The 21,811-nt window shown below is 39.7% G+C and overlaps 2 protein-coding genes across 3 annotated transcripts in view; one reads left to right on the forward strand and one right to left on the reverse strand.

The window, feature by feature from the left end:
• Positions 1–181: 181 nt before the first annotated feature.
• Positions 182–7,131, forward strand: LOC139817421 (uncharacterized). 2 transcript variants are annotated; one of them, XM_071785495.1, is made up of 7 exons: positions 182–673; positions 1,181–1,482; positions 1,578–1,716; positions 1,810–2,044; positions 2,810–2,963; positions 5,936–6,274; positions 6,564–7,131. In XM_071785495.1, the coding sequence occupies exons 1-6, from the start codon at positions 395–397 to the stop codon at positions 6,270–6,272; spliced, it is 1,446 nt and encodes a 481-aa protein (XP_071641596.1). In that variant the 5' UTR covers positions 182–394; the 3' UTR covers positions 6,273–6,274; positions 6,564–7,131. The 2 variants fall into 2 exon arrangements, with proteins under 2 accessions (XP_071641596.1, XP_071641595.1); XM_071785494.1 differs by having other exon boundaries at positions 5,936–7,131.
• Creba (Cyclic-AMP response element binding protein A) overlaps positions 6,632–21,811 on the reverse strand; it is a 26,910-nt gene continuing 11,730 nt past the window's right edge. Inside the window, exons 3-7 of the mRNA XM_071785496.1 lie at positions 11,584–11,896; positions 11,103–11,431; positions 10,560–10,829; positions 10,042–10,182; positions 6,632–9,930 (exon numbers count right to left, since the gene is read on the reverse strand). Of these exons, the coding sequence (XP_071641597.1) occupies positions 9,745–9,930; positions 10,042–10,182; positions 10,560–10,829; positions 11,103–11,431; positions 11,584–11,896 (1,239 nt within the window). The 3' untranslated portion in view covers positions 6,632–9,744. The remainder of the gene's footprint in view (positions 9,931–10,041; positions 10,183–10,559; positions 10,830–11,102; positions 11,432–11,583; positions 11,897–21,811) is intronic.

A 21,811-nucleotide genomic window follows, 5' to 3' on the forward strand; every position in this document is an offset into this window, starting at 1 on the left:
TAACAATAAGTTGTTTATTCTTTAAAAATACAAATGAATAATTATACGACAAAGACTTTGATTTCAACGAACTACGAAACCCATGGCGATCTAATCGTGACAAATAACGCAGGTCCATGCCAGACTCTCCTAAATCAGGCACGCCCCCAATCGACTTCGATTATAGCGGAGTAACTTTCAGTTATCGAAAAATTCCCAACCGTGTTCAACTTCTCTTCCTCGCGTTATTTCGGAGTTAAAAAATTTGCTGCAAATGATTGATAGCGAACGTCTAAATTCACTATACCGTTTCATATTTCTTTCAAGTGAGAATTAATCGAGAAGTAGCGTATTCGTTACGCGTACTTATATCTTCGTTCAATCGACCGGCCGTTTAAGACATTCATATAAAAACATGCTCGCCCCTTCCGCGCCGTATCGTAAAATCGTGCTGTGCGTTATTTTGATATCGAGATGTTCGATCGCTTTCGAAAAGTACTGGCTTCCGGATCTGGAGTGGCGAACCGCGAGCAACTGGGCGGACGGCCGTGTCCCGGAGATCGACAGCCGTGTGATCTTTCCTCAGCAGACCCGGCACGCGGTGGGCATCGCCGGAGCCGATAATCTCAGACTATCCGAAATTGATTTGCCGAGGCAGGGATTGTTGGTCCTCCCTAGAAACGGTCAACTGCAGGTGAGCTATAGACTCGCGAGAAAATATACAGAAGGTTGATAGAATAAATTGAGTATATAGGGAATAGAATAATGCGTTTGACCGCTCTTTTTCCCCTTTTTTGAGTTTAACGAGTGTGTTCGCGGATGGAAAGTTAAATCATTTACAATTTTACAAAATATCGTAGCCGCTTCGATGATACACTCGCGATAATTGCGACATTAATGTTTTAATGTTGACATGTTGTTTACGCTCCGACTGATTGGAAAATCCAGCTTGTCAGAATATTTATTAGCGATAAACGTCATAAAATGCTGAAATTTATGCAATTCAAACGATATCACAGTCTATTAAAAATTTAACGATATACGTTTTTGTATTCCCTTTTCCACATTTACTTTAAAAATAAAATAATTTACTTTAATAATAAGTTCAAATAAAGAATTTAACTCATCCACTATCTTACTAATAACAAATTTAATTTAATAATAAAGATTCTGTATGTGTGTGTGTGTGTGTGTGTGCAAGCTAAGCGATTCACGGACGGACGCGAAAGTTAGTAGATGGTCGAAAGAGGGTAATATTTTCTGGGCCGACCCCGCAAATTGGAACGGTAGCTCGATAGCGGCGCCGCATCTCGAGCGCGTCCCATGTCGCCAGGACAACGTTGTCCTGCCGAGCGAGAATCACACCTTTAGTATCCTTCTACCTGTAAGGGAGATAGAAGTGAAGTCGATTCGGCTGTCGAACGAGAGGCAGCCGTTTACCGAGTGGGAATGGCAAAACTTCCAAGATCGTAGGGAATTCTCCAGAGGCGGATTCACCGTAAAGTAAGCCTGAATGATAATGTTTGCTGATGCATTTCCACACGTGTGTATCCACTGTGATCGAAGGGTATTTTGTGAAAAATTGTTGGTTTTTTTAGGTACAGCGATCTGTACCTGACTATGCACGATTGTAAGAAATGTTTCTGCCAGGGAGACTCTCAGAGCGATTATCTCGAAGAGATCTGCGCCATTCAGAGGCCAAGATGTGGATTTACGGGCTGTGAATATCCTCTTACGGTTAGATACTTTATTTAAAACATTAATTTATTTATTACGTAATTTATTTATTTCCATTATTACTTGATTGACATAATTCATCTTGTGTTTCAGGTGGAGGGTCACTGTTGTCCGTACTGTGGCGGACGCGTTTCCATATCGGAGCAGATTTCTTTAGCAACGGTACAATTCTTGGCGGACGAAGCTTTAGAAGGATATACGGAAAAGGTTGCCTGGCACACCAGACGCACTTGGAAAGGTGGCGTCGAGATTCTCGTAAAAGAAAAAGAGGACTATTCCGGGAATACGATACAGGAAGCGGTAGAAAACCTGCGAGAAATGTTGCGAAGTCAGTATACATAGTTCTTTTAAATCTCTGATAAATTTTTAAACAAGATTATAAACCGAGAAATTGATTCGATTGTGTTCCAAACCAAAGTTAGACGACTATTCAATTTTCCGATAATTTAGAAAAAGCAATTTCATCACGTAAATAATCTCGTACAGTTTACTAGCGTACAAGCAAAACGGAGATATGTGAAAAACGATAAAATTCTTTTTATTTGTCCCGTTCTCATTGTTTGCAATACCGATATCGATTGTTGTTAACGCCTACAAATGTCAATACTCAACTGGAATTTTAATCCGGTTTTATAATTGGAACGCATTGGACATTGTCAAGCATTATCGATCCTTTCGTTCATTCGTTTATTGAAATATAATTTATTTATTGTAAAAAGTTCAGTTATATATATATGTGTGTACGTGTACAGGTGTGTATGTACACATAGTATCATACACAAATATTTCATATTATTTTTATATTATAAATTTAAATATATTATTTTAATTAAATTTCAAACGCAGTCCAAAAAACATTTAAAAAATGTTCGTTATAAATAAATGATATTCTCTGGTTTTATTTGACATTTTATTTAGTTGCTTTAATTGTTCTAAAGTTTAATCAAAAACGTTTGGCACACAGAAAAACATGATTAATTACGTGATTAATTACTAAAAAGATAATTGCTTACGTTTCTCTTAGAAAAAATAAAACTAATTGACAAGATCCTTTTTCTCAGAATGCTATTTTTTTCACATATTTTTCTATTAGGCAAAGGAATCGACGTGACGAATGCGGAGACGGCCGGTGCAGCAATGAAAGATTCTCGATTAGCCGTTACACTTGGACCTCTTTTGGGAACGCCTCTTGTTGTGATCGCCCTTCTTCTGTTGGCCTTTCTGTACTACGGTTATTCTTTGGGGCAGTAAGTATCCTTGTGTCATCTTTTTTGCGTCGCTACACTAGGTACCAGTCAATTAAAAGTATCGATCCAACAGGATTACAAGCTGTCGTTCGCGCTACACTAAATTTAATATTAAAATGTTTAACACATTGGTTATTACGTGTGGCCATATGGTGACACATTTGGCTACGAATGTTTGGAAAGCCGCGCCAGCATTCGGCGCCGGCATTTGTGTTCGATATTTGCAATATTCGCATACCCAGCATCGGTCGAATTAAACGCTGAACCGTGTTGGGCATACTCAACCTACTCACGATAGTCACGATACGCGAGCGAACTATGTCGGCATTGTCGGCCGCGAACTCCAGCGAAATTAATAGTCCGGGAGGCAGTGAACATTTTTGGGACGTTATTTTAGCAATCTTATAGCTTATGATTTTTTTGTTTCATTAGAGGTAACGATGGATAAAATGACAGTGCACCGTCGCGTCGAAACTTCGCGTGACGCGACGGCCGCGGCGACGGCATCCTCTAAACATTGTAAAAAAAAAAAAAAACAATGCACTTACGTCATAGTAACAAAGCTGAAATGTGTACTAAAAAAGTGTAGTCTGGCAGCCCGCCGACGGGACTAACACCTTACTAAATGTAATATAACCCGTGTATGTGTGGATGGGAGTACGTGCTATATTGATCTATAATCTTCGCTAAGGACTACACTTTTTTATATTTTATTAAATAAATTTTTAGTACTCAAAATTTCAGCTTTGCTATGACATAAGTGCATTTACGTACTATGACGTAAATGCATTGTTTTTTTTACAATGTTCAGGGGGTGCCGTCGCGCGGTATCCCGATGGTGCTAGATTGACATTTTACCCATCGTCACCTCCAATGTAACAAAAAAAAAAAGATATATCGTAAGCTAACTATTAAAATGACGTACCAAAAATGTTCACCGCCTCCAGGACTTTTTAGAACAACGAGGTATTTCCATGGCACGTTTATCAGACGGAAGTATCGAAAGACGGGCTACGAGTTAGCCAACTCATTTATATTACTGACTTGCGTCAATATTGTTATTAAGATCAGCGAAATTGAAAAAGAAAACTTTTTCCCGGACCTCGCGGTGCCCCGTTACGTTCGTGTGCAGCATACCTGCGTGCAAGCACAAGCGCACTACTCGGCGCATGGTCACGGGAGTAATAATAACAACGCCGACACGTGACAAGAAAAAGAATAAGGAAAATAACGTTTTGTATCGTGTAGCGTGTAGTACCGAGAACGCTGTGTGTATAGGATGTTCGCCGAACGATCGGCGGACGGCCGCGGCGCGGTGACACATGGTCACGCGGAAAATTCCCGACGAGGTTCAGTTCGATCGATGATCCGCAGTCTCTCTTTTGGATCTGGCATGTCTCCCGTCGACAGTTTTTGCACATCTGTAAAGAGAGTGAGAAAAGCAATTACACGGATTACCAGCTTATATGTACATACATGCATATACGCGTACAGTAGATAGACGCTTGCTTATGTCCTCGCTCTATTTCCGGTTATTCGACGACGTCTAGAGAGCGCGATATTGGATTTCTTTTCAAGGGTATTCAAGAGCTGAATACGCAAGGAAACCTTTATGATATTTTTGCATTTAAACATTTAAATAGCTTATTTATTTACAAACGGAGATATGATACATGATTAGATAACGATGAGCGTTGTTACATTTAATATTATAAAAATTTACATTCGTCATAATTTTATAATGTCGCTTATGCAAACACATACAGAAGCGATTAAAGACGATGTTGCACATGATGACGCATTTTTTAATCTACCATTGTCTATAATCTCAAGAAGTGAGGGTATAAATTATTTAGTTTTGGCAATCTTGAAATTAGGCTCGCGCGATGCAGGCGCAATGCTCTAAACTCTAAAGAGTGGAACGGGATGATGACGGGCGACCAAGACAGCAAGATTGCTTGCAATTCGTAAAGGTCAGTCGCAAATTTGTCGCGGCTATTAAATCCGCGGGGAAATGGAAAATGTCGAACTCTCCGAGATTCTCATTTCCCAGATATTCATCCGATATGACGAAAAAACGAGAGAGAGAGAGAGAGAGGGAGGGAAGAGGGATTGCGAGCTTGACGCAGGAAGGAAAGAGATATTATATAGTTGGAACGGCGGGGGAGACTGGGTGCGAAACAGGGTATTTTAATTTGCGAAGTAGCGACAGGATAACGATAGTTTAGCGCAACAACAAATTCACTCCCGTTCTCCTATTTTACGGTTTTACGTTTCATTGCGCTAATTTCTTCACCGCCGTTCCGCGACTGGCTTCACGATTGGAATCGAGGCACCGTCCTGCGCGCCCCTCACTCCTTCATCGTCTAACATTTAATTAGTTCGGCTCCCTCGGCGGGCCGACTGGTCGGTTTATTATTGCTCTCAGCAGGCTTCAAACCGAATGCAATTGGCCGCTGTGTAATTTTCTCGGTTCGTCGAATACGTTCTGCTTGAGGCCGAAATCTTTTAGACCAAGATTCCCATTTCACTTTACGCGCTATGAGGATACGGTTTTTATATTTATGTAAGGCGTACCTCTCTTCTCGAGACATGATATTTATGTGGCATTACAATTGATGATTTATGTCCATTTCTACCAACGTAGATTAACTTTAATCTCAGTTTAACTTATATATATTTTCTATCTTTTTCTAGCTCTTAGAACTATTTAGGAAAAGATGAAAGGTAAAGTTAAACCAAAATTAAAATTAACCTGCGTTGATAGAAATAATTGACATCAGTCCCGAGATCAGTCCCGTCATTTACTTCATTTTTATTGCTTTCTTTCTGTTCTGCTTTAAAATATTTTTGGGATTCCATATTGGAGACTGTGTTAAGTACTTATCTCAGATGCACGTGGGAAGTATTTGTGCGACGCCATTGGATATCTATATATCGATCTTCCTGAGACGGAATGTAATTTTTTGCAGCGTTCTCTCGGGATGTATGGAAGCCGTCTCATCCGTCCGAGATGGAATTCGGAAGGACAAGCAGAAGCACGGTTTCGCCCGTTTCGAGAACGTTCCCGAGGGCAACGTTCAGATTGCTAACGTTCCCGGAATGAGCGGACGAGAGGCTGACGACGACGTCGAGAGGATAAAGCAAGTCGCGAGTGCAGGTAGATTCGAAAATCCCTTATACAGGTCCAAGAGGGACAAGGTGGAGAAACGTAAGATTCTCGATATAGACGCGCCTCTCAGCCTTACTACTCTAAAAAGCAAGATAGAAGATCAACTGGAAAATGAAGAGATGGATACTGAGGAATAAGAGTAAGAGAAATAAGGAAATCTACTTTGTCATTATTAAATTTATGTTATACTAGCTTGATACATCCGTGCTTCGCTACGCTATGCGAAGGATTCTATAATTCACCTCCGAATTTAGATTTGCCTCTTAGGGATTGATTAGGGCAAAATCTTGAATTATGTTTTAAAGTACTTGTATGTGTAACCTTTGTAAGCAAAAACCAATTCGATATCTCATTAATTAATCTTATAAATTGTTAAGATTTTAAACATGGCAAAATCAAAGGAACAGAAGAAATATTCATTTTTACAGGGAAGAAATAATTTCGAATACATTAGGGTGTAATGCGAATATATGTAAATCATATAAAGCGTACGATATGCTGGTTCACAAATATTTATTACTTATTGTCGGACAACATCCATTCGAAGTTGCAGGACCCCGCGGTACATTGACGACGTGGTACTGCGCTTTATATAGACACGTTATACATGCACACGTAAATTCGACATGCGTCGAATAGGATATATATTTATATTTATGTTATCTTTGTTAATATGTATATATATATATATTTATATATTCTCTCTTTTTCTTTCTCTCTGGATAAATATATACGCCTAGTACGTGATATAAAGATGTATTAACGCTCGCATGTGAGAAATAAATGATACATCATGATAACGAGAATGGTAATAGTGATAAATTCATGTATCAGATAACTATATATGATTTCCTTCGCTATTGAACGTTTGTGTAATTTGTCGTAAAATATAGTCATCTCTTATGAATGTATAATGTTAATATATGTATATATATATAATTAACTATAAAGCTTTATTCTCATAGAATATATTAAACTCTCTGCTTTCGATAAAAATCATTTCTCTGTCGCTTTTGTACAGACATGTAATTATTTCTTTATCATACGCATGTGGTAATTAAAAACCATATGCGTATGTGTAATGTGTATATGAGTAGTCTGTGTGCGTGTGTATACGCAGAAAAGATGAAAATTCCTAGCCGATAGCGCTTATCAAGTCTGCGAAGTATGTACATCGAAAGTGCCTTCACATTCACATTTATGTTATAGATTACTATCATTTGTTTATTGACTGCCTCATTGACTTTTATCCAACAACATATCCTTCAGCAGGTCTCTTCATCAATTCTTTTAAAAACTGTAAAAATAATTAATTTAAAATTATCTTGAAATTCAATCTTTTCGTAAGAGTTACGCGTCTTTATGTATACAGCGTGGCTTAGGAAACGAGAAATTAACATTGAGAGTGTTTCCTTTGATGAATTTGAGGTCGATTTTAATTTAAGTTCTGGCTTATAAGTATATATATAATAATTTATTTTTATTAATTAAATATAATGTGTGTGTGTGTGTGTGTGAATCTCAAGAATAGATAGATGAAGATTCCTTATGGCCATGCTATATACGTTATTTTTATAATACAAACGTATTTTACCCTGCATTTTTAGATTCATACGATAAAAAGATCAAAAATATGTCGATCGATCAAAATATACGTTCCGTATTAAAGAGATATCGACGCACAATGATAGCCGCGATCGTTCTGTAGACACTCATGCGAGGGATGTGACCATTTAATACACATACTATCTCCTGGACACGCGATACGACACTAAACTTTACTATTTATTTGGCAATTATGTGAAGCAGAAGAGAAGGGGGAGCGAGAAGAAGAAGAAAAAGTCTTCTTGTCTTACACGCGTTGGTCCCTTTCCACAACTTTCATGCGGTAAGTATAGTCGAGTGTTCTGCCACTATCGTGCGACAACACTTCTTGCGCGAACTTACGCTAATCATGAAACAAAGTTGCGAAGAAAAACAATTAAAAGTCACAATATTGTTTGGTACGTAATATACCAATGACATTTAATATCGATTAGCTCGAATGAAATTCTTCTTACATCACAACTAATGCAGCTTCACGTTTGAAGACACCAGGAAACCGTCCTATATAATTTTCTCGAGCGCGATCATATCTATACCTATATAAATGAGGCTAAGAACTTGCTGCTCGAATAGTTGATTTCCATTGCCTTGCAAACGTAACAGCGGAATTCAACGATTCTTCGTGGACGAGCAAAATGTTCTACACTCGCAAACTTATATTTTACAAACATTTCAACTACGCGTTTTGAACTAACGCAAAATGAATTATCATCGTTGTGATCGATCTTAGAGCCTTATTCTAACACACGTTTTAGCGTTAGTGATAGTGCCCTAAAAGAATAGTACATCGTCGATTTGACGCGACTGTTTCCTTCAAGTCGAACTGCATGATAATCTTATTGCACATACAGCTAAATATCTTCTCGTAAAACGTAAAATACAATAATTTCGTCGACTGCATCGAACTTTTACATTTACACAAGAACATACTCTCTTACATAAGACGAATAATCGTACTTTCGTTTTCCTTTCTTACATATAAAATATGTCATATGGTTTTGTTTTGTATACAGGCAAATCCATTGACAAAACTGCGTCAAAGTTTATGTACCGCGTCAAGAATTATTTACCGATAAATACGCTATTATGGACCCCAAAAATATTTATTTGGGTCCCAAACGGTTTAAAACTACTTTTGCAGCACAAATATATGGAATAATCAAAAGGCCGTTTACATCTGGGTATTTTTTTGAAATTCCTCGTTGCATCGAGTTTGGCAATAACCAACAACCAACTGCTTTTCACAACATGTAAATATCGTGGATCGAATATCCAAATCCCATATTTTCATAATATTTTCGTCTTATTGAAATGTAAAAAAAAACTCAAACTATTAAATGTATCATATAATTGCGAGAAAATAAATTAGCCACCTATATATCTTTTGGTTCGCAATATGCTGGAAGAAAAATGGAAATAAACCCGCAAAGGCACTCCTGGCGAAAATATGTTGATTTAACGAAAGATGATGTACATATAGTATATTAGCATAAAATATTTAGTTATTGAAAGAATTGAAAGCTGTTGCAGCATTCGGGATGTCTTTCATAAACCTTCAATCGCGATAACACTACAAATGCTTCATCGTGTCTTGTATGTGAGGAAGACATTCTAGGAATGTAAAGAAATTGCACTAATCCCTAAAAAAATATATCTTTTTTTAATTCTGACCTGTGACTTGGCAATAAAAACACGCCATTTTTATCACCTCGTAACAATTAAAGGAATTAATATATGGAAGAACAATTTGATGAGTACAGATAAATCTATATTAGCATCCGTGAAAGATTTGAGAATCTACAATCTTTTTCAGGACTTTTTATAATTTTCAAACTTTGTAACAATATTAAATTGCTTAGTCATTTTTTGTGAACATTATCGCAAACGTGTAGTATTCTTCGGATCAAAAATTATTTTTGGGGAGAGCAATTACTGTAAATCTTTTTAAAAATAAAAATTTGATATCAAATAAATTTGGGGTATTCTAAATAGAAATGAATATATCTAAGATTGTTGTAGCTGCAGCAAGCTCTGAAGACGTTCTAACTCCTTTACTAGCTCGCGATTCATATTTTCTAGAGAATTCAGCCTCTCTCTGTACGAGGAATTCTCGTCTGTCAATAAAGTGACTCGGTTTTCTAAATCTTCCATGTATTCTTTCTTCTTTCTTCGTGATTCTTGCGCCGATATCTGCAAAAAGTACCATGTAAAGTCAATATCTTTCACGTCACATTCGTAATTTCGCAAGTTGGATAACATTTGAAGAGAATTTGAATATCCAGATTACATTGTTCTACATGCCTTGTTCTTGATCTTTCTTCGTATTTTCTTCAGAGATTTCTCCTCTTGTTTCGTCAGAGGAAGCTTCGTGGGCACGGAAAATCCTTCGGCTATCAAGGTTCTCTTCTCTTCCTCCGTCAATATTAACACCGTAGATCCTTTCTGTAATGTCAATCACATATAAGTGCGTCACGCTAATATACTGACAATGAGTCAATAAATATGACAGCAATAAAATGTAAAACATTATCCATGTGAAACTCATCCATAAAAGAAACTTCAAATTTATTAATACAAATTCAGTCATCTTACTGACTAACGATACTCGATTATATATGTTGATAATGTAAACATGAGGTGTGTAGAGGTGGGCGTGGGATATGCATCATAACTTAGAATACTGAACCAAATATCAATAAAAATGTCTTTAAAGTTATTTTAAAAAATTTTAAAAATACACAGGCAAAGATAGACCTAGATAAGGATGTGAGAGAAGGATTCATAAGAAATTATCAAACTCTTCAGACTTTGTGTCTTACCGGCTGACAGGAAATCAGAGGCGTATGAATGGGTTGTCTGGTGGTGTGAGTAGTGCCGTTGGTGACGTAAAGCCTCGGTGTCAGCAAGCCTCTGAGATTCTGCGTACAAGTCTGGGAATCTCGGCGTTCGGGCGAGCAGGAAGCGGAAGCGGTACCCTCGCTGTCGGAGCTTATGCTACTGGGCGGCGTCGGCGGCAATCCCTGTCTCGACGCGTGCAAGGTCGCTTCCTTCCCCTCGCAGACCATGCCGTACTCCTCAATCTCCATATTCTGGAAGTAAGTGATGACGATGACGATAAGAAACTAATGAAGAATCGGTATATTCAAATAACAACGCGTAGTTCGAACACAATAAATCTCACTAGTTCTTGCTCATAAATCAAGCGAGTCTATATACTGTACCCTTTTCCACGAGCATTATATTCTCGAGCAGTTGAGACTAATGTAGATAATATACAGTTGGATAAAACTTAATGCCGGAGAGTATTTTATCGCTCGAGAACAATCTGATGCCTAGCGCAATATTGATTTAAGTTGAGATACCTGATAGTACTCCTCGTCATCCTCTTCGCTGTCACTCGTGTGCGAGGGATGGGTTTTGGGAAAATGAAGACTTTGCGGCGACACCATTGTTATCGCGCTCGTATCGTCCACTATATCGCAATTTGGTTGACAAGGCGCGCAGGGACTTGCTGGCGCGCTGATAGGTTCGTCCTTGATCTCCGGGTACTCGTTATCTTCAGGTACTAGATTGTTTCTCTTGAGGATTGCGCTCGAGGTAGATGACGACGTCAGCGGCGACGACGATGACGATTCGACACGGTTCGAAGTGCTACTTATCGAAATAGCCGGAAAACATTCTTCTTCCATATCTGAAAAAAATATTTCAGTGATAATTTCTATCTCTACAGTTCCTCCGAAATTATTGTTAAAGAAAAAACATGACGAAGAATTTGTGAATGATAAAATTATCTGTTTTTTCTCAAAAGGACGAAGACTGCCACACAATACGTCATTTCCTTACCATCCATTCTGTCGCGGATATCGAGAGACTTGTGATCCAGATTGGCGAAATCGATGGAGGAACTAGTAGTCGCTGTAGAACCAACCGCGCCAGAACACGAATTCGGCGTATGGGGATTATCTCCTGGCGTTGCCGGGCTCGGAGGCGGACTGGGAGCCAAAAGACTATAACTATGCTCGGATTTTATCGGCCGTGGTCCACCGAGAGCTGCATCCGTCATTAGACGATCTCTCAGTATCACGTTGTTCCTCAGACATACGGCATTACCCCATTCCTCCTCTTTGGTGTTCATTAAGATATCCTGATTGAGTATCTACAATAAGACCAAATATTTTTTAAACTAGATTCTTAATTCTTAGGCTAAAATATAATTAAACATTTTAAAGAATTCTATGGAAAAAATGTAACATATCACAACGATGGTAGAAAACTGGAAAATTATTTATTATAAAATTTTAAATTACATACATGTAGACGAACTAATTTGTTAATATCTTATTAGATTTCCTTTGGAAATAAATATCAATTTTTTGAAGAATACATAATCACAATGCTTTATAAAAAATATCTTGGAATAAATCGCCGAACTTTGAAAGCATATTCTATGGATACGAAAGAATTGATATCTACTTGACACAGGCACGTTATCTTTGTATTGTTATCGAGAAATACTTGTTTCTTTAAAAGTCTGACAATCGGCGATTCGAGCAAGGGGAGAGGAACGAGCCGAGCAGAAATCAATCGTTACGTGAAATTTCATCGCAAACGTAACGTGACGCGAGTCAATGGACACGGGAGGGGCAGCGTCCGCATCCGCGTCCGCGGTTGTCAATGGTTGCCGCCCGTCGCGGCGAGGTGTCAAGGACCCCGCGTGCTTCTAAAATTATACCGCGAGCGTTCCGCGAGCGGTCACACGTAAGCGAGAAGGAGAAGGGCGCTCAAGTTGAGCGGTCAAGTTGAAGGTCGGCCGTTACCCGAGTCCATAAGGTAGTCGGTAGCAACGACTTCGCCTCCTTCTGCGCGATCTTCGCGGGCCCTACCGGGCGCGACCCAGCAATGCGGAACCCGGTCCCAAGGTCAAGACAGATCTTTTCGTATTGCGCTAACGACGAGCTGTTGCTACCAGCTATTCAGCTTCTCGCTTCGCTGCCGTCTCTCGCGCACAGTTGGTGTATACGCACGGTTTTCCTTTAGCCGCGGAACTTCCCCGTTATGCACGGTTTGCTCTGTATAAGCAAATCCGGCTGTGGAATATTTGAACGATGATTTAAGCGACGGTACGCTTGTCCGATGTCGCGCACATTGGTAGCAGCTCAACGAAGATAATTTTCTGATGTAAGAAGCGTGGGATACTTACGTTCGCAGCAATTTCTGACGCTTGCATTCTGCAGTGCTGCTTATTAACATTTTTTAAAGATTAATTTAAAAATAATAACTTTATATTGGTTCGACAGATTATAAAATTGTGTTTTATTTCTCATTTGTTTTCATTCATCCTCTCGTCTGCCTTTGTCTCAGTTTTTTCTATTCTTTCTCTTCGTTATACACCGTGGTCCCCCTAATTTAGATGGGAATGTAGCAATTTCCCGCAAGTGGGTAATTAGTTACAATGGAACCATTAGTAACCAACAACCCGGAAACTCAAATCTCACGAGCCGTCTTTGCTTTCTTCCACTACTGTTCTCTTCTTTCCATTACATAAATTTTTCTCGCATAGGTTTATCATTATACCGACCGACATCCTCCAGTATTATAATTCTTCGCGTACTAGTGACAATTAAAAAAAAAATCCGAGAAATTTGCCGTGTTTGGTCTGTAAGAAAAAAGAACCGTTTTATTCGAGTAAAATTAAAATGTCGTTTTCCCGTTCGACCGAACTGATTAAAATCGCATCTGGCTTTATTATTGATCTTTGGAATGTCTCGCATCCATAAAAATCTGCCGGCTACAACAATGCGGAACTCGATTCGCCAAGGTCACGCTCTTCCTTTTCCTGTTCCCTCCATCTTCCTCTCGCTCCTTCTTTTCGTCCTTTTGCCCTTCGTCATCGCTCTCCGTTATGCTCTGATCGCGCGGCCAACACTTATCTCCCATCCTTCCACGTCTCACTTCCGGCGGAAGCACGTCCGTAACGGGCAATCCTTCTCGTTGTCTTTTTGGAGATATATACGGCGGAAGATACACGTGCATCCTTTTTTGCGATCGTCCTATCCACGACTTTAAATACACACGTCTTATCATTCATTATCGTTTATCCATTGCGTTTGAATTTTCCGTGCACGTCTTCGCAAACTTCGAACATATATATTTGTAATCGTTCATGTGAAACATCATAATAAACTTCTTCGTGTAATGATATATTAGCAGATGCGACTTTTTCCTCATACTGACGTAACATATCTTTTAGCGATTTCTTCTGACGGGAACAATAAAAGACTATGACCTTTTCAACATTCGTACTATTTTTATCACTATTATGCAATTCTACTGTGGGCAAATTTATCGACATTATTTCTTTGCCGTTCGGATTCGCATAATAATCCGCTTTGGAGGAAACTTGCTTGATTCTCAGCTCATTGAATAATCAATTCTTAAAATAAATATATATAATTGATCTCTTTGTTAAATTATTTTCATAGATCAAAATGATTTCACATAGATAAAAAATTAAGTATCTATCGTACATTCAACTCATCAATGTTCGCGAATAAAGTTAATAACTCGATGTCGAATTTGCTGATTGATTAGTCTTGACGAGAGTTTATATACAAACAATACAACACGGGTCGGAAGAATATCGTCATTAATAAATTAAACGTAAATATATAATTAATTGTGAATCGGATTTGCATCGTCAATTACACTGGTACTATATATATATCCCTCTCCAGTAGCGCGGTATTTCCGCTGGAGCTGGAGATCAGTCCGGCTGGAGGGCCGCGGCGTCTCTGATGCTCTCCTCCGGGGGTAGGAAATTCCTACTAGGAATTCCGATTGAATTTTCTCCGCCGCAAAATTGCAACATAGCGATTGATATTAACTAACTGCGGCGCGCAACACGGGAAGTGGATCGAACTGAGTGGGGGTCCGGGCTCAGCAATTTTCGCGACGAGTTATTTCGCTACCGCGGCATTATCGTTTTGTCGTTCCGGCTAGGCTGTCCACGAGAAATCGCGCGGGGCCTCTCGCGCAATCGCTTCGATTCTTCATTTTCTCAAGAACGATTATTTATTATTATACGCCTCCCCGTTATTACGCGCGATCGTTATTACAAGCGCTATTAATACTGCAGCTAACTAATTGAGGCAAGATAAGGGGCGTGTCCGTTCGTTTTAGTTGCACTTTCTTGCGCTTTCTGAATTTAAATTTGGACGCGCACTAACGCTCCGCCCTGCAGAAAAAGGGAAAAATATTTTGTTCTCGTAGAATCTCTCAAGTAAAGCGACTTGAAGTTCTACGCGACCTTTCTAATAACCCGTGCGCCGTAGTCGGACGAAATTTCACCAGACGAACGCGCTGATAATCCGCGATAAAGGCGGCGCGGCCGCGAAGTTATGCCGGGTTATTAACAGAACTGACCTTTCCACTTGTTGGTTCGACGACTAAACTCCGATGCACGGGTCGAAAAGTAATTGTGCGCTGGTGCATTGAAGGCGCATACAGAGACGGAGACGCGCTCGTGGGTAATGCACCGGAGAGAATTGCAGTGGCATGTTCGAGCGGTGTTTCAAAAGCTGCGATACATATGAATGAGAACGAGGACCGTAAAAGCGTATTGTGTATGTAATGCGAAATAAAATTTCGTGCCGTTTCTATGCCGGTTAAGCACGCGTGACTTGTAATCGGCTGCTCGCACGCGTGGAATCGAGAATCGTGAGACGTGAGCGTTGCGTTCGATCATCTTTTTTTTTCTGATTTACCTGAGAACGAGAATTTTCGCGTGTGCTTGTATTACCGTTGTGCACTTTATATTGAAGCGTAAAGGAGGGTCCACATTATCGAGCAGAACCGCGAGCCGAACTTCGCCGCGAACCGACATTGTCGAGCTGACAAAGTTCGGCTCGATAATGTGGACGCATGATCGGTTCGCGGCGAAGTTCGGCTCGCGGTTTTGCTCGATAATGTGGACCCTCCTTAAGGGTCATGGCACGTAAAAAAAAAAACTTAAGCAGTAACCAAATCAGCCAGTCAAGGACTTAAGGCATAACGTAAGCGATAGTGAATCCAAACTGTTGATTTTCTTACTAACGTTTTACTGTGCTTAAGTTTTTCTATGTGCCAAGGCCTCAACACAGGCGCCTACTGACAATACAAGCGCAAGTGCGAGGTAACTGAAGCGATAATCTCGCGATCAACGCGGGAATTGTAAAACGTTACAAAAGAAACGACAGTGTCCAGCACGATCCCGTTCGACACCTATGCACGCCCGTCGCGTTATCGTCTCGACGGATAGGAGCGTAAATTGCCAATAAAAAAAAGGCGATAACAGTTCATGATAAATTAAATCCTCGATGAAAACACAGTCGTAAAAAGTGCGACTTGACTTTTTTTTATTATGCCCATCAGCGTAACGTCCATGCATGCGCACGGTATCCCATATCTCGCACCCGTGAAACAATCCGATCCGTTTCGCGATCGCGAGACCGCTTAAGCCTCGCAGCGCAGATATTTGCGCTGTCGGTGCGAAAACACCGGTGGGAAGGTCAACGGCACGCACCGGTCGAATATCTAATTACGCTAATGCGATAGTAACCCGAACGTACGGAATATCAATAAGACTGGCGGCAAACACACAAATATTTTCCCAACGTTTACTATTACTACACAGTGAAGGAAACCATCCGTTATGTGATTGAATTGCCCCCCCCCCCTCTTTCTCTCTCTCTCTCTCTCTCTCTCTCTCTCTCTCTCTCTCTCTCTCTCTGTGTTGCGATGAATTTCCGACAATGTCAGATTGTTTACAAGGATTTGCGGCTCGGTGTCCCTTACGTGTAAGGAAAAGCGTTTGAATTGATTCAATAGGTATACGAATTCATTATCAGCATGTATTGGTTAATCGCCTTGCCTCAATGCAGAAGAAAATACTTCGGATGCCGATCAACCGATAGAGCGTTTCGAAGCTTAAATATCAAATATTTTATAAAAATACAATTTATAATATTTATGAGACACTTTTACTATAATAATGCTATTGGAAATAGCTATTTATTGAAGCTAATTATCAGCGTGTGTTATATCGTATTCAGCTGTATTGCGTTTAAATTAATATAAGATATTCTATTTAATAGTTCTTTATATATGTGATCAATTTTATTATGCTATTATGTTATATGTATATATTATTCGACGGTATAAGTTTATATTTGGAAATATTTTAGCAACATAAATAATAGGATTTGTGCCTTCTTCGAAAATGTGCTAGGCCGCCTGTAGCAATCGCTATTTCCAATCACGAAGACGGACTTCTCCTATTGTAGACGAATAGGTCAATCGTCCAGGATTCTAGCCGGCAGGGGAGGGTATCTCAACGGCGTCTGCCGGCCTCGTCGAAGTCACGAAAAAAGGTGAACGTCCTCGAGTTCCATCCGAGTTCCATCCCGTCACTTGGTCTATTCCCCACCATGGCCCGACGACGAGCGACTCGACGCCGGCGACGGCGACACAGGTCTCTCTCTCCCGCGGTGTACCGCCGCCATACAACTCGTTTCAAAACCAGATCCCTTCCTAACAGGTAGCCGTGAACCTTCTCAGGAAAGTCGAGAAACTCTAGAAAGCTTCAGACACGGTCGACGAGCCCGGTCGAGATACGGCGACGAGGTCGGATAACGCAAATCCGAGCTGTTTATTTTGAAAAGATTCTGCATGTCATTGCAGGAAATAATTTTGCGTCGCACGAATTCCAACAACGTCGAACTTGTTGTACGAGCTTTCCTTCGCAGAAGAATGTATCTTAAGTCGATGAATGGGCCGAGTAACTTCGTAAGCGACATTGGCGCTCAGCCGTAAGTATTTACGACTGTCTTTCCCTGCAGGATTCGAACGTGTTCTCACGTACGGCACGGAATTATTTACACATCGGTCTTTCGCTCGTCTTCGAGGAAGACGGGACAATAATTTACCTGCCAGAATGTTGTCTGTCTGTGATCCGGGATCAACAGGTAGTTCTGCTCGGCAGATACGATAGGGGATACTAAAAAGTGCTACCCAAGATAAAAGATACTCTTATGGGCAAAAATAAAAGAAGAAGATTTGGCCGCTCGCTCATCGCATACCAATGTCAAGGTTTTGCAAACCTTACTCACTCGTGATACAAAATGACTCGACGACGACGACGTTACGTAAATTTTCAAGATAAAACAAGACAGTGCTAATTACAAGATAAAATAAGAATAGGAAATTGCGTATGTACAGTAACACGCACAAACAAACGAGACTTTATTGTGCTAAATATATACGTAATATTTGATATGAGCTATCGCTCGATGAATAAAAGATCTATTACTTTGTACCACTGTGCCCAAGAACAGAACAATCAATGACGATAATTCTAATCGAGTGTAGAGGGCCATTCTCTGCGTATACCTGTGGCCTCGAGATATATCACTCTATCGATTAGTATTCAAATCCGAGAGGCCAATAAAGGTAACGAATGGCTATTGGCCGATATACGATACTCGCGATAGAGTCAAAAGGCCTAATCGCGGTTAGCCAATTTCAATTATTGTTGTGCCAGCCAGTTACAGAAATACATGAGAAGAAGTACGCGGGAAGAGTAAATCGATTAAAAACTTTAGACCATTAAACGCGGAAAGATTCAGGCCGCTTTATATTCCAGGAATTTGAATTTGAGATATTTGCAAATTATCGCCGAGGCGTCTCCTTTGATATTCGAAGCAGCCGTTGAATATAAACATCGTTTTCAATTTAACTTCGAATACGTTTCTAGGTACGGTGACTTGTAAAATACAATATTTGAAATACGGCTGGGTTAATATACGAGAACTCCAAATTACACGCAAGGAAACTTGCGTGCAATTTAGAATTATTCATATAATTATAAACTCTTGAGTTAAAGTGCCTGTAGGACGCTTTTAATTAACTATCAGTAATTGGTAATTACACGCAGTATTCAGATCAATAGTTCATTATAGAATATTATATGTCGAAAATGTAAATTAATTGACTTCTATCGGTTACAATGCAGTATATAATACAGTATCTGATATTGTGATTGATCCTTCTTATTTTTTCGTTCCATCCTTTTCATCGTTTATTTACGGATATTCTTTTGCGTAACTCGAAGCGCTGAACTTTGGTCGATTTTAAATTATCTGAGTCAAACGTTTTCGACTTTGTCATTAACGCTTCGTTTAACTTGATAGTCGATGAATTATCGTCCGATAATTATAAAACAGATAAATAATTGTAAGAGAAAAAGTAGAAAGGAATAATCTCTCTTATATATATATATATATATATATATATATAAAAGAGAGATTATTATATATATATATATATATATAATAATCAAATGTCCCGACTGACTCATCAACGCCCAGCCCAAAATCTTAAGCCTAGAAACATGAAATTCGGAGAGTATATTCCTTCCATAACGTGAGCACCCTTAGTGGGTACTAAGAAAGGATTTTTAGAAATTCGACCCCTATAAGGGGATGAAAAGAAGTAAAATGTGTTTTCACGGATTCCTCAATATCTCTTAGGCCCGATGAGATATCGACTTGGTTTTTTATTTAAAGTAGCTACATACCGTAGCAAAACATGGGTATCAAGCTAGTATATCATAATTTAAGAGTCTTTGTTCTAAACAGTCTTATTAGCGATCGTGATCTGTGACATTAAAATTGATAGTCTGGAGCGAAGCGTATCTTGATTAACTAATTCAAATAATTAGAAGCTACAGTATCTTATTAATTTGCCACTAGGCTTATTTCATGCAGTGCATGTTTATTAAATAAGATATGAAATCCCGCGAATATGCGCTTTACTCGAGAGCACGATAAAAAACTTGGTAATAGTTATATGCTATTTATACGTTGTATTTGTCGCGGTATGCATGAGGCATATTCTACTAAACACAAGCGAAGTATTTGCATGCCGAAGCTTAAACAAAGCGCGCGTTTCGACTGTTCGTGATGTGACACGCATCCACGTGCGTATATGGAAAAACATAGTTAAAGAAACGGTGTCGCGCAAATCTATGCTGTTATCAATTAGGTCAAACGAATGCAGACGAGGAGTCCAGTTTGTAAGGGGGTTTCGAAAAGGGCGACGCGACGCGACGCGACGCGGCGACGGAAGACGGAAAAGTCGGAGAGGCAGCGCGCGATGGTGGGCGCAGCTGATAAGAGCTTATCGCCGTGCGCGTAACTATTCAGCACGGCTGATTCGCCGGGCCACCGTTTCGCTTTATCGTCGTCGTTATACCTGCGGGCGAATCGCTCGCGTCTGTTTAACACGCCCGATAAATGCGCGTCGCTTCGAGAGAGAAAAAAAGTCGCGCCTGGCCGACCGGCCACTTGCGTCACCGGTTATGCGAGAGGCTTGAGATGAGCGCCGGATTTAGGTAAGACGGGCCTGAACTCGCTACAACTGGCTAAGATCCACTACAGCTAATGATAATTTTACGAGGAATTATAGTGAGCCGTATTTAAAGGCTGCGTTCCAATATTCACTGCTGCTGTCAATGCTGAAAATCTATAGTGTATGTACGTAACGTAAACTATAGATTTTATGTAAGACCGTGATACTGACAATAAATATCGGAATATAGTCAAAATAAAACAAAAAAAGCAGCTTGTTATTTTCAACAAAATTTAAAAGACCAGATAATGATCTAAAATAGAGATTTCCATCTTTTAAATGTCCTTTAGCCGGTTTTGAAACTTTATTTTAGAAGATTCTATATAGGAATTTCGAGAATTTTCTTTTTCATTAGCGAATATTACCTTCGTATCTTCTGCAATTTTTATCAAAACTTTTCTATAATAGACGCCCTCAAGGATATGCTGATAACACGTATCGTCGTATTACGAGTCGAATTCAATGTACAGTTGCGAGCTTGCTCACATATACGCACAAGGCGGCGGGAAACGATAGATTGTCACCGCCTTAAATAACGTACGACGATGACATCGGCGAGACCTACATAGATGAAATCGCGCGCCGGAATACAATTAAACCCGAAGAAAACTCTAGGAGAATGGAACTCTTTCTAAAATCGATAGAGAACTCTAGAACTCTAGCTGGGACATCCAGAACTCTGATAAATTTCTTCGAATTTTGAAAAAGTGAGCCAACTTTACAGACATAGAAATGCCCTTACGACAGAAGAATGCTAACAATCCGGAATTCTAAGCTCATCTATCCTGACTGAGCGATTAACGACGGCGATTAACACAATCGAGGAAAATAAGACTTCGAGGTGAAAGAATAAGATTCAAGGAATGCTTGGCCTTTCTCATCGCTCCTCTCTTGTCGACAGCGATACTAACTCACAAAATCTCTCTGTATGTTTTGTCTCTGTAAAACTGCATTTGGGAAGCGTAACTATCTACGGATCCCACGAAAAGAAACGTATGTGGTACATGCGGAATAAACCTCTAATCGCCCAGAGGGTCCGTAATCACGACGGTTTTATCTCTTTCCTCCTGATAGAAGCTGCACGTTGGCCGATAAGTAGAGAAGCTAAAATGGATTTCTCAAGTTAAATTTTCCAGACGAGCTCCCGAGAGAGAAGGAGAATGCAAACCATTTTGCGACGCAGCCTCGGCGAATCGCTGGCTGCGAGAATGTTGGACGAGATATTTACACCTTACTAGTTCGACATCGTCGCTTTTCCGTATATCGATATTCGATTTTCCGTCAACAAGAATGAGACATTTATTTAAAAATTCAATTTTTATCCGAAGCAATCGAATGTTACATTTTAAAGGCCTTTCTAAACTTTTGCACTTGAATATACAAATTCTGTATAAACCACTTTTCGTCTTTCAACTGTTATCTGATCTTGGTTAGGATATTATCTGCGATCTGGCGTTAAAATGTTGCCGATGCGACCAGTTGCTGATAATGGAACGGATAAGGGAACGTCTGTTGTCCGAGACGAAAGCAGCGCGTGCTGTAATGAATGTGCAATTGTAATTGCGACGAATTATTCAAGGTCGACAGAATTTCTTCCTCACTATATCACAAATTGTATGATTGCCGT

This window comes from Temnothorax longispinosus, chromosome 8 (genome assembly GCF_030848805.1).
Source record: "Temnothorax longispinosus isolate EJ_2023e chromosome 8, Tlon_JGU_v1, whole genome shotgun sequence".
In the NCBI taxonomy this organism is placed as follows: Eukaryota; Metazoa; Arthropoda; class Insecta; order Hymenoptera; family Formicidae; genus Temnothorax; species Temnothorax longispinosus.

Excerpts from the sequence above, each read along its gene's own strand:
- LOC139817421 (XM_071785494.1), top strand. The coding sequence starts at position 395 with ATGCTCGCCCCTTCCGCGCCGTATCGTAAAATCGTGCTGTGCGTTATT. Across the intron at positions 1,483-1,577 it reads AGAGGCGGATTCACCGTAAA|GTACAGCGATCTGTACCTGA; the intron begins GTAAGCCTGAAT and ends TGGTTTTTTTAG. Across the intron at positions 2,045-2,809 it reads CCTGCGAGAAATGTTGCGAA|GCAAAGGAATCGACGTGACG; the intron begins GTCAGTATACAT and ends TTTTTCTATTAG.